General features: G+C 36.4%; 1 protein-coding gene across 6 annotated transcripts in view; it reads left to right on the top strand.

Moving 5' to 3' along the window:
• FOCAD (focadhesin) overlaps window positions 1–13,872 on the top strand; it is a 302,741-nt gene that overhangs the window by 141,612 nt on the left and 147,257 nt on the right. For all 6 annotated transcript variants that reach the window (XM_005209890.5, XM_024995511.2, XM_024995512.2 and 3 more), the window contains 2 exon segments: window positions 14–144; window positions 2,414–2,540. In XM_005209890.5, coding sequence (XP_005209947.2) covers window positions 14–144; window positions 2,414–2,540 — 258 coding nt within the window.

The following is a 13,872-nucleotide window of genomic DNA, read 5'->3' as shown; positions in this document are numbered from 1 at the left end:
ACTGCCTTCTTAGGATCGTGTCTATCCTGAACTGCAGCGTTTCATGGCCATGTCCGATGTGCCCTCTCTGTCTGTGGGCAAGGAAGTCCAATGGGAGAAACTAATTGCTAAAGCAGCATCAATCAGAGATATATGTAAGCAAAGGTAAGACACGCTTGACCCTTGGGAATGTATATCATGATACATATTTTTGCATTTATACATATATATATAAATGCATGATATATTTTTGCATTTATTTTGCATGATATATATATTTGTATTTAATCTTTTTATTGCAAGCAAGACACTCGGAAAGATAGGCAGAGGATATTTGGGTAAGAATAAATGAATATTAAGCACAAGTGTCTGATTATAAAATTTAGTAACATCAGACAATTACTTTGAGTAGCAGGCATGTCTTTTCAGGTCTAGTCTTATATCTAGGTTTAGCAGATATTTATATCCTTTTCTGGATAATAATTTAATGTTGTAATAAAATATAAGATATTATGTTTTGTATTTTTCTATATATCAATTCCTAAAACCTAAGCAGTGGGTTATAGGTCAAATTGTTCTTTCTTATAGTCTCCTTATGTGATGCTTGTTTTTTTTTTTTTTTTTGGTCTATGAATAATAAATGCTGGAGAGGATATGGAGAAAAGGGAATTCTCTTCCACTATGGCTGGATATGTAATTGACACAGCCACTGTGGAGAACAGTATAGAAATTCCTTAAAAACCTATCCTTGACTTTTATAAGATGTAAATAGAGATGGCCTTATTTGTGATTCATTGAATGGAATTAATTGTTGGGAAATATTACAGGGAAGGAAATGATCTTGAATTCTTGTATATGCTCTGGGGTTTAAAAAGACTTGAGGATAGTAGGGAGATGCTGCTGCTCTTCTAGGTTATGGATAAATAGCTAGGCAGGAGTTCCTAAGATTGAAATAACACTAAGCAGAGCTCCACCTCATCAGATTTCTATTTTCTTGAATTAGGTCAAAATCTTTAATGAGGAAATAGATTTAACGCATTTGAAATAGGTTGTAATCTTGCAGTTTCATGTTGATTGAACCACTGCACTGTAGAATTCTTAGAGCATCATCCTCACTTTTGTCAATGATGACACTGCGAATGGTACTTCCTGAAGCTTTACAATGAATGAGTTGGCCTGAATGCTGATAATGCAGATGATTCATGTGTTAGGTAAAATCTCAGATTAGACTGTATTTAAGCCTTAGCAGTTTTGCCTGTTTTCTAAGCTCCAACCTTTTGGCAACACGAAAAAATCACTTGGTCTAAAAGTTATACACATGTATCCCAAGATCTCAGAGTTTAGATTCTCTTGAGGTATTGGCATGGAAAAAATTAAGAGATGAAAGCCGACGTTTTAATTTTACATACTTAAAGCTGAGGCTCAGGAGAGGTTAAATATCAGACCAGATCAGAGTCTGTGAAAAACTTATTTAGTGCACCTGTCGGTTACCACCTCAAGATCCTATCAAAATTTTCCATTTTTGCTAATTGATTTCCATTGGTGGATTTCACGGAATTCAACCAGGCAGTTTTTTAATTTACATTTTGTTAAGTAGAGAGAAATATATCACTGAGGGGTTATAAGGAATGCAGACGTGAGCGTTTCTTTATGAAGTTAAAAGCACTCTAGAGATAGCACAATGTATGTGCAATAGAGGAATGAGAGGAAGAAGAGTCAGTGAATCTGGCACAGTTCCTGACATGAGATAAGTGCTCAGTTATAGTTCATATTATTATTAACTTTATCATCATACACTGTCACCATCATGATAGGCATAACCTTCTAAGTTTGTAACACTACTATGATCAGTCATCTTCTGATCTCATAACCCTGGCTTTACTGATGATCTCAATAAGGTAAGTCATTTCTTTTCACTACTACTATAGACTTGAGTTTTTATTGATTCAGACAATAGGGTTTTCTCTGTCACATTCTTCTTTTTTTTGGCTCTGCCACGCAGCATGTGGGACACTCGTTCCCCAACAGGGATCAAACTCATGCCCCTGCAGTGAAAACACAGAATACAGACTATAGGTTTTGTGATTCAGGGAGAATAAAATTTATTAATAAGTGTCTTCTTTTTGGGGTAATAATATGAAAAATTAGCCTGAAGTTATAGCAGAAATGATGAAGTTGCAAATCTTAGAAAAAACAAAAAGCATATGGTTTTATTTGTTGCTGCTGCTGCTGTTTCTAAGTCACTTCAGTCGTGTCTGACTCTGTGCAACCCCATAGACGGCAGCCCACCAGGCTCCCTCATCTGTTGAGGGTCCATGTTTAACAAGCATGAGGGTAAAGAAAAGCATTAATGTTTTTTATTCGGGCAAAAGACCTTGGAGTAGTAATATAGCTCTTTGACTTTAATCTTGTGTCTAAATGTCATTTCTTATAGGCCATATCAGCATGGTGCAGATATGTTGGCAGCTATTTCCCAGGTGTTGAATGAGTGCACTAAGCCTGACCAAGCTACTCCAGCAGCCTTGGTGTTACAAGGTCTTCATGCACTCTGCCAAGCTGAGGTGGGCTTTTTTGAATTGTTTTAAAATTGTTTTGTATAATTTGGAAGAAAATAATTTACAAGGCATTGTGCTTGAAAGGATGTAAGACAAATTCTAATAACTGAAAGTCAGATGTTTATATCCAGAGATCTTTCTTTGTTCAGTAGAGTGAAGCAAGATTGTCTACAAATTCTCTGTAAAGGGGAGTCTTGAAACATGTAGACGTTCTCTAGAGGCTAAAGAAAACCATGCTTTAGGTTCTTCTTCATTGTTATTTATTCTTGATAATATAAAATGAAGAATAATGCTTATAGAAGAAATCTTGAGTATATTTGCTTCTTGGTTCTGTGATTAGAGAGCTTTAGAAGCAGAGGAGGTGAGGAAATTGACATGGTATCTCAGTTTTATAGATAGCAAAAACTTTTGTTGGCTTGAAGATTGGCAAAAGATTCTTCCTTTCCTGGTGATCATATTGGGTAGGATGGATTAATGTTAGAACTGAGCCTCTAAATCATTTTCTGAACTTTAGACTGCTTCCAAAAGTACAGCACAGCAAAGGGAATCTTTAATGTTTTGGAGAAATGTAGTAATTACATCAAAGGTCATTCACTGACCATACTAAATTTTTTAATATTTTATGCAGTCTTGTAAGTAGCTTTATTATTATTTTTTTAATGGAAGTTAATTTATAATATATTAGTTTCAGGTGTACAGCATAGTAATTCAATACTTGTATAGATTATATTCCCTTTAAGTTATTAAAAAATAATGGCTAAATTTCCCTGTGCTATACAATAATATTCTTGTTGCTTATTTATTTTATGTGTAGTATTTTGTACCTCTTAATCCGATCCCCTTACCTTCCCTCATCCCCTCTCCTTCTCCCCACTGAGAATCACTTATTTGTTCTCTGTATCTGCGAGTCTGTTTCTAATTTGTTACATACATTTGTTTGCTTTATCTTTTAATTTCCACATATAAGTGATAACATAGTGTATTTATCTTTCTGTGTCTGACTTATTTTACTAGCCATAACAATCTCTAAATTCATACACATTGTTGCAGATTACAGAATTTCATTCTCTTTTATGGCTGAGTAATAGCTGACTGTGGCTCAGATCATGAACTCCTTATTGCCAAATTTAGACTTAAATTGAAGAAAGTAGGGAAAACCGCTAGACCATTCAGTTCAGTTCAGTTCAGTCGCTCAGTCGTGTCTGACTCTTTGCGACCCCATGAACTGCCAGCACACCAGACCTCCTTGTCCATCACCAACTCCCGGAGCCCACCCAAACCCATGTCCATTGAGTCGGTGATGCCATCCAACCATCTCATCCTCTGTCGTCCGTTCTCCTCCCGCCTTCAATCTTTCCCAGCATCAGGGTCTTTGCAAATGAGTCAGCTCTTTGCATCAGGTGGCCATTCAAGTATGACCTAAATCTAATCCCTAAATATTATACAGTGGAAGTGAGAAATAGATTTAAGGGACTAGATCTGATAGAATGCCTGATGAACTATGGACGGAGGTTTGTGACATTGTACAGGAGACAGGGAGCAAGACCATCCCCAAGAAAAAGAAATGCAAAAAAGCAAAATGGCTGTCTGAGGAGGCCTTACAAATAGCTGTGAAAAGAAGAGAAGCCAAAAGCAAAGGAGAAAAGAAAAGATATACCCATTTGAATGCCAAGTTCCAAAGAATAGCAAGGAGAGATAAGAAAGCCTTCCTCAGCGATCAGTGCAAAGAAATAGAGGAAAACAATAGAATGGGAAAGACTAGAGATCTCATTAAGAAAATTAGTGATACCAAGGGAACATTTCATGCAAAGATGGGCTGAGTAAAGGGCAGAAATGGTAAGGACCTAACAGAAGATATTAAAAAGAGGTGGCAAGAATACACAGAAGAACTGTACAAAAAAGATCTTCATGACCCAGATAATTACAATGGTGTGATCACTCACCTAGAGCCAGACATCCTGAAATGTGAAGTCAAGTGGGCCTTAGGAAGCATCACTACAAACAAAGCTAGTGGAGGTGATGGAATTCCAGTTGAGCTATTTCAAATCCTAAAGATAATGCTGTGAAACTGCTGCACTCAATATGCCAGCAAATTTGGAAAACTCAGCAGTGGCCACAGGACTGGAAAAGGTCCGTTTTCATTCCAATCCCTAAGAAAGGCAGTGCCAAAGAATGCTCAAACTACTGCACAATTGCACTCATCTCACACGCTAGTCAAGTAATGCTTAAAATTCTCCAAGCCAGGCTTCAGCAGTACGTGAACTTTGAACTTCCAGATGTTCAAGCTAGATTTAGAAAAGGCAGAGGAACCAGAGATCATATTGCCAACATCCGTTGGATCATCGAAAAAGCAAAGGAGTTCCAGAAAAAACATCTGTTTCTGCTTTATTGACTATGCCAAAGCCTTTGACTGTGTGGACCACAATAAACTGTGGAAAATTCTTCAAGAGATGGGAATACCAGACCAGCTGACCTGCCTCCTGAGAAAAATCTGTATGCAGGTCAGGAAGCAACAGTTAGAACTGGACATGGAACAACAGACTGGTTCCAAATAGGAAAAGGAGTACGTCAAGGCTGTATTGTCACCCTGCTTATTTAACTTATATGCAGAGTACATCATGAGAAATGCTGGGCTGGATAAAGCACAAGCTGGAATCAAGATTGCCGGGAGAAATATCAATAGCCGCAGATATGCAGATGACACCAGCCTTGTGGCAGAAAGTAAAGAACTAAAGATCCTCTTGATGAACGTGAAAGAGGAGAGTGAAAAAGTTGGCTTAAAGCTCAACATTCAGAAAATGAAGATCATGGCATCCGGTCCCATCACTTCATGGGAAATAGATGGGGAAACAGTGGCAGACTTTATTTTTTGGGGCTCCAAAATCACTGCAGATGGTGATTGCAGCCATGAAATTAAAAGACGCTTACTCTTTGGGAGACAAGTTATGACCAACCTAGACAGCATATTAAAAAACAGAGACATTACTTTGGCAACAAAGATCCGTCTAGTCAAGGCTATGGTTTTTCCAGTAGTCGTGTATGGATGTAAGAGTTGGACTATAAAGAAAGCTGAGCGCAGAAGAATTGATGCTTTTGAACTGTGGTGTTGGAGAAGACTCTTGAGAGTCCCTTGGACTGCAAAGAGGTCTAACCACTCCATCCTAAAGGAAATCAGTCCTGAGTGCTCATTGGAAGGACTGATGTTGAAGCTGAAACTCCAGTACTTTGGCCACCTGATGGGAAGAGCTGACTCATTTGAAAAAACGCTGATGCTGGGCAGGAGGAAAAGGGGAAGACAGAGGGTAAGATGGTTGGATGGCATCACCAATTCAAAGGACTTGAGTTTGAGTAAACTCCAGGAGTTGGTGATAGACAGGGAGGCCTGGCGTGCTGCAGTCCATGGAGTCGCAACGAGTCAGACACAACTGAGAGACTGAACTGAACTGAATATTCCATTATGTATATTTGGAATACACACACACACACACAGACAAACACACACAGACACACACACACCACATCTTTTTACATTCATCTGTTAATTTAGAGCAAAGTCTTTTAGTTTTCACCATCTTACAATTGAGTGTGATGTAGGTTTGTAATAACTGACCTTTATTATGTTATGATGTATTTCTTTTACACCAACTTTGAGATTTTTCTATCATGAATTGATTTTCTATCATGAATGGATATTTAATTTTGTGCAATACTTTTTCTGCATAATTGAGATGATTGGAGAAGGAAATGGCAACCCACTGCAGTCTTCTTGCCTGGAAAATTCCATGGATAGAGGTGCCTGGTGGGCTCCAGTCCATGGGGTCGCAAAGAGTTGGACACGACTGAGCGACTATCACTCATAGAGATGATCATGTGGTTTTTATTTTTTTCTTAGTGTGGTGTTCCACATTAATTTGCCAACGTTAAATTATCCTTGCATTCCTGGAATTAATCCTACTTGATCATGGTATATGATTATTTTTATATATCATTTGATGAAGTTGCTAATAATTTTTTAAGGGTTTTTGTGTCTATATTCATCAAAGTTATTGGCCTGAAACTTTGTTTTTTGTAGTGTCTTTATCTGGCTTTGGTATAAGGATAATGTTAGTCTTGTAGAATACATTTGTGAGTGTTCATTCTCTTCAGTTTTTTTGAATAGTTTGAGAAGGATAGGTATTAGCGCTTCTTTATGTTTTGGGTAATATTCTCCTGTGAAGCCCTCTGATGCTGGACTTTCTTTGCTGGGAATTTTTTTTTATTATAAATTCCTTTTCACTAGTAGTGATTAATTTGTTCAGATTGTCTGTTTCTTCCTGATTCAGTCTTAACAGTTTGCATGTTTCTAGATATTTGTTCATTTCTTCTAGATTGTTCAATTTGTTGACATATAACTGTTGTAGTATTGTCTTATGATTTTTTGTAACTCTGTGGTATCAATTGTTATTTCTCTTCTTCAATTCTTTTTTTTTTTTAGTCCTCTCTCATTTCCTTTTGATGAACTTGGCTATAGTGTATGAATTTTGCTCATCTTTTCAAAAAATCAGCTCTTGGTTTCATTTATCTTTTTGTTTTTGTTTTTATGCCACCAATTTATTTATTTCCTCTCTGTTCTTTATTCTTACCTTCCTCCTGGTGACTTTGGGCTTTTTTTGTTCTTCTTTTTCTAATTCATTTAGATGGTCGGTTGGGTTGTTTATTTGAGATTTTTTTGTTTTCTGAGGAAGGGCTGTGTCACTGTAAACTTCCATCTTAGAACTGCTTTTGCTGCATCTCATAGATTTTGGGAAATTATATTTCCATTTTCAGCTATCTCAGGGTATTTTCACATTTCCTGTTTGATTTGTTCATTGACCCTTTGTTGTTTGGTAGCATATTGTTTAGTCTCCAGGTATTTGTTATTTTCTGTTTTCTTTCTGTAATTGATTTCAAGTTTCATACTATTGTGATCAGAAAAAAAGTTTTGACGTAATTTATATCCTCTTAAACTTGTGATTTGTGGCCTAGAATTTGGTCTCTTCTGGAACATGTTCCGTGTGTACTTGAAAAGAATGTGCATATTTCTGCTCTGGGATGGAACATCTTGGAGATGTCTATTTAAGGCCACCTGGTTTATTGTGTCGTTTAAAACTGTAGTTGCTTTATTGATTTTCTTGTCTAGAAGATGTGTATATACATCCATTGATGTATATGGAGTGTAAAAGTTTCCTATTATTATCATTTTATTGTTGATTTCTCCCTATATGTCTGTTAATATTTGCTTTACATATTTAGCATTAGTCACTCAGTCATGTCCATTCTTTACGACCTCGTGAATTGTTGCCTGCCAGGCTCCCCCGTCCATGGGATTTTCTAGGCAAGAATACTGGAGTGAGTTGGCATTTCCTTCTCCAGGGGGAATTCACAAACCAGGGATCGAACCTGGATTTCCCGCATGGCAGGCAGACCCTTTACCATATGAGCCACTAGGGAAGCCCCTTATGTATTGTATTGGGTACATATATATTAAGGAGTATAACATCTTCTTCTTGTACTTATGCCTTTATCATTATATAAGGCCCTTCTTTGTCTTCTGTTAAAAGCTTTGTTTTAAAATTCTATTTTGTCTGAAATGAGTATTGCCACACCACTTTCTTGTCGTTTCTGATTGTATGAAATATCTTTTCCCTCCCTTCGCTGTCACTCTGCGTGTGTCACTCTGAAGTGAATCTCTTGTAAGTAGCATATAGACAGGTCTTCTTTGAGTCAGTCAGCCACCCTATGTCTTTTGATTGGGACATTTAGTCTATTAACATTTAAAATGATTACTGATAGGCTTATACTTATTGCCATTTTATTACTTGTTTTCCAATTGGTTTTGTAGTTCTCTGCTCACTTCTTCTGTTTGTTTCTTCCCTCATGGTTTGATTTTCTTTAGTAGTTTTCTTGTGTTTCTTTCTAGTGTTTTTGGTATCTATTGTAGGTTTTTGATTTGTGGTTCATGTATGTTGACCTGTAACCATATCTACTTGTTTTTAACTGGTAGAATTTGTTTTTTACTGCTTCAGTCAGTCATCTGGAATTGGAAAGTACCACTGTAATAATTGTATTAGTTTCACAATAAATAGTTCTACCATTTGGGAGTATTTCCTTGTCATTATTTTTTCCAAACAGAAATCACCTTGTTTCTGAAACTACATAGGAAGTAATTTTTTCTGTCATTCCATTGTGCTCTCCCCATCCTTTCCTTTCTATAAGGCTCTGTTGTCTATAAGTGCTTATTAACTCATAAGAAGTGATTTTCCTCATTCCACTTCTGTAAGATATCATTGTTAACTGTAGTTAGTACTGAGGATATAAAAAATGTTGCCTGAAGGGGTAGAAAGCATCTTTGTTTTTAGAAGGACATATTGTCTACCTAGTATATATGTCATTAGCTGTGTGTCCTTTGATTTACTTAACCCCTCTGACCCTTGTTTCCTCAAATGAGGGTAAAACGGCATTACACACAAAATAGATCTAGTAATATGGGTAATATCCGCCCACATAGGTGCTCTTTAAATGTCAAACTTGTTCCTAAAAAATTGGTTATAGTCCATCCCTTCAAGGAGAGTCTAAGTAGTTTTTTCATCTTTCCCCTAAAACTCATATAAAATATGATAGTAACTGAGTTTCTTCTCATAAATGGTATCCTATCAGTTCCCTGCCAAAGCTTTTGATACTTTTTTGTGTATTGAAAGGAGACCTCTTGAGATTGTTACACTGTTGCCCTAAATCTATTTCTCCATTCCAAACCACTATTCATAAAGACGGTTCTGAGCCCACTATCAGACACTCTTGGCAATCTGAATCCATTCAGGTTGCTATAATAATAACATAATGAATGGCTTATTAACATCAGTTATTTATTTCTCACAGTTCTGGAGGCTAAAATGTCCATGATCAAGGTGCTGGCACTTTGACTGTCTGCTGAGGGCCTACTTCCTAATTCATAGCTGTCTTCTCACTGTAATTTCACATAGCCAGAGGGGCAAGGTAGCTCTATGTAGTCTCCTTATAGGTGCACTAATCCCTGGCATGAAGGCTCTACCTTCAAGACCTAATCTCCTTCCAAAGATCCCATTTCCTAATACCACCACCTTGGGGATCAGGATGTCAACACCTGAGTTTAGTGGGGTAGGTACAAGCATTCATTATATAGCAAATAACATCTTTTTAATGGAAAGAACATGTTTAATTTTTTTAACTTTTTATTTTGTATTGGGGTATAGCCAATTAACAAACAATGTTGAGAAAGTTTCAGGTGAACAGTGAAGGGATTCAGCCATCCATCTACAAGTATCCATGTACATGTATGTGTGTATGTGTGCTTAGGCATGTCTGACTCTTTTGACTCCATGAACTGTGTAGTCCACCAGACTCCTCTGTCCATGGAATTTTCCAGGCAAGAATACTGGAGTGGGTTGCCATTTCCTACTCCAGGGGACCTTCCTGACCCAGGAATTGAACCTGCATTTCTTGTGTCTGTTGCACTGACAGCCAGATTCTTTACCACTGCGCCACTGGGAAGCCCATACATGTATCCATTCTCCTCCAAACTCTCCTTCCATCTTGGCTGCCACATCACATTGAGCAGAGTTCCATGTGCTATACAGTAGGTCCTTATTGGTCATCCGTTTTAAATATAGAAGTGAGGCATCATGTTCTAAGTATTTTATTTTAAAAGGCCTGTGTCTAATTTGGTACTTCAATACTTTTTTCCTTGGCTTGGTTAAAGACCTTTCTCTTACTGTGTTTGTCTTTCTCTACCCCCCTCTTTTTTTTAATGCTGTAAAATCCAAATCCCATATTCACTGCAAAGAAATTTCAACTGAGATGTTACAAATGAGATAAGAATTTAATATATTGTCCTTCTAACAAATATATACTAACCTCTTTAAGTCCTTTTTATAATAAGATGGGCATTCATAAGTCAAAAAGCAATACCATTAATCAGTTAACTTCATTTTATTATAGGGCTTCCCTGGTAGCTCAGCTGGTAAAGAATCTGCCTGCAATGGGGAAGATCTGGGTTTGATCCCTGGGTTGGGAAGATCCTCTGGAGAAAGGAACAGCTACCCATTCCAGTATTCTGGACTGGAGAATTGCATGGACTATTTAGTCCATGGGGTTGCAAAGAGTCAGACATGACTGATACTTATTTTTTATCCCTTCATTTTCATCTGTCTTTCTTGTTTGGGGGAAGAACCCACTATTTTATTGACACTTACTAGTTGTGAATAAGTGTTATTTACCATATTTTCATTATAGATATTAAAATGTCTACATTTGTGAAATTTGTTGAAACTGCATCACTGTTAATTTTGGTAATAGAATGTTCTTTTTTATGTTTGGTAATGAATAACTCTATGTTCATCTAAATAAACAGAAATAATCTATTCCCCTGTGGTGGGCCTTATAGTAATAATATATCTTTCTCTTTTGCTTAATCTTTCCAAGCTGTGTGTATGTATGTGTGTGTTCATTATTTGTGGAGCTGCTGCTGTTATGTTCTGTGACGTGTGTTAAAGTTGTAAAATATACTAAATTTGGTGGCCCTTGCCAGGCCACATTTAGTAATTTTGGGCTAATCTTTTGGTGTTTTGCCAGTATGCTATCCACAGAAGCCAACATGAATTCTATGAAGCTATTTATTCTGTCTTTTAATTGATACCATGTGTGAAGCATTGATGGCTGCCAAGAGTTTCAAGAATGAAAATATTCAGCATGGTTATGAATCTTCTTCCCAGAAACATTTGGTAGTGATTTCTCTATTTCTCTGTGGATCCTTTGCTATCAAATATAATTAAGAATATGAAAAGACAACCTAAAGCTGTGAAATTTTTAAAAACAATTTGAAGAGAGTAAATTGGATAACCCTATATTTAAAGAGGGCTTCCCTAATAGCTCAGTTGGTAAATAATCTGCCTACAATGCAGGAGACCCCAGTTCAATTCTTGTATCGGGAAGATCCACTGGAGAAGAGATAGGCTCCCCACTCCAGTATTCTCAGGCTTCCCTTGTGGCTCAGCTGGTAAAGAATCCACCTGCATTGCAGGAGACCTGGGTTTGATCCCTGGGTTGGGAATATCCCCTGGAGAAGGGAAAGGCTACCCTCTCTAGTATTCTGGCCTGGAGAATATCCATAGACAGAGGAGCCTGGAGAGCTACAGTCCACGAGGTCGCAAAGAGTCGGACACCACTGAGCAACTAAGCACACAGGCTTTCTCATCCTGGCCTTTGTGTTATGAGTTAACTCTTTTTCCGAAGGTTGACAATGGACTCTTCAATTTTGAAAGTCATTATGAGACTCATTTGTCCTTGATAGGGTCAGATTAAACCTGTAATTATTGCTGCTTAATCATTTATCATGGTCTCCAGTGAGAGATTGAAAGGATGGATTCCATCTGAAGAAAGACAACATATTGTCTTTTGTAACTGGCTTCTTTCACTTAACATATTTATAAGGTTCATCACCTTTAAAGTATGTACCAATACTCCACTTCTTTTTATGATCCAATAATATTTGATGCAACTATCTTATGTTTTATTCATCCATTCATCATTTGATGGACATTTGGATTTTTGCTGATTATTATGAATATTGCTGCTGTGAATATTGTGAACATGTAATTGCATGGACATGTTTTCATTTTTGAGGGATATATACCTAGGAATAAAATTGCTGGATTATATGGTTACTCTGTGTTTACTATTTAAGGAGCTTCCAGAACTGTTTTCCAAAGTGGCTGTGCTGTTTTATGTTCACACCAGCAGAGTGTGGATATTCTAATTTCTCCCCATTTCAGCAATGCTTATCTGCTTTTTTGTTTTAACTGTAGCCTTCCTAGTGAGTACAAAGTGTTATCACATATGGCTTTGAGTTGCATTTCCCTGATGACTAGTGATATTGAGCATATTTTCACGTGTGTTGGCCACTTGTGTATCTTTTTGGAGTAGTGTCTATTCAGGTCCTTTGCATATTTTCTTCTCTGTTGCTTTTAACTTCCCTGGTCAGCTGTGTTACATTTCATTCCTACAGGAATGATTGGTAAAACAATTTTGTCTTCTTGCTTCTAAGAAGCAAAGGATACTGGATACTGGATAAGTATCCTTATAACCAAAGGATAAATAAAGGATACTGGGAAATCATGAACTCTTTTCTGGGCCATTTACTATAAAGAGAGCTTTTTATGAAGCCATGTGAAATATCAAGTAAAGACACATATGTTCCACTTAGCTATTTTGTCCACAGATGACATTTCCTTTATTTTTATATGAAATTAGCAGAGTGCTTTCAGATGGAAAACTATTAGAGATATATTAATAATAATAATAGTAAGCATCTATTGATTTCCTGAGTGCTTTCTATGTAGTAAGCACTGTATACTATAATCATTATATTTATTATATGATTTAATCTTATGGGAAAAAGCTCTTTATGTGATAAGGTGCTGTTTTCTTCTGGGAGGCTAACAGAGGTTAAATAATTGCCCAGTCATCCAGCTAAAATGTTGTAGAGCCAGGATTCAAACCCAGGTCTACCTGAGTTCAGAGATAATATGTTAATCACTTAAAAAAAAACACAGCTTTATTGAGATATAATTCATATACTGTCACTCTGTGTTTTTGCTGGCCATCTTTTTGTTCATTGCCCTTGTCCTGTTCTGATATTAAATGGATAAGTCTTTTTGTGAGCATTAAGTTTGAACTCTTTCCCTCATACTTCTCTATTTCCTTTATGATACATGAATGCATAAGATTTCAAATTATTTAGGCTTTGCATAGAGATCCTAATGAAAAAGATATTTGAGCCAAAATAGATTGATTTTTGGTGCTTTATGGGTTATTTATTGAATTTTATATTTTAAAGATGTATTGACATGTTTCTTCATATATGCATGCTCAGTCACATCTGACTTTTTGAAGTGTTTTTATCCTACTTTAGATTTTTATATTAATAACATCCCATTTACTTTGGATAATAAAAGCATCCTTCATCCACATTTCACAAAACCATTTTGATTTTTCCATTTTTCCCATTGTATTTTCTTTGCACATATATTTCATACTTTCCATCTTCTCAATTTACATTTTACTAGAGTGATTTTTTATGTAGCTACAGGTTTTCATGGCTTAATTATTTTCTATTGAGTGGAAGTATCATATGTCATCAAATAATTCATTTTCAATTGGATTCTAAAGTTTTATAATTAGTCTAAGAAGTAATTACATATGTAAAGTTTTTCCTTTCTTTTGGATTGTTTTCTTGAACTAAATATTTTAGAATTTTATGGATATTTTATGATCTTATGGTTAGTTT

The sequence above is a fragment of the Bos taurus genome, chromosome 8 (assembly GCF_002263795.3).
Source record: "Bos taurus isolate L1 Dominette 01449 registration number 42190680 breed Hereford chromosome 8, ARS-UCD2.0, whole genome shotgun sequence".
Classification (NCBI taxonomy): Eukaryota; Metazoa; Chordata; class Mammalia; order Artiodactyla; family Bovidae; genus Bos; species Bos taurus.
This window is presented reverse-complemented; position numbering and strand designations above follow the sequence as displayed.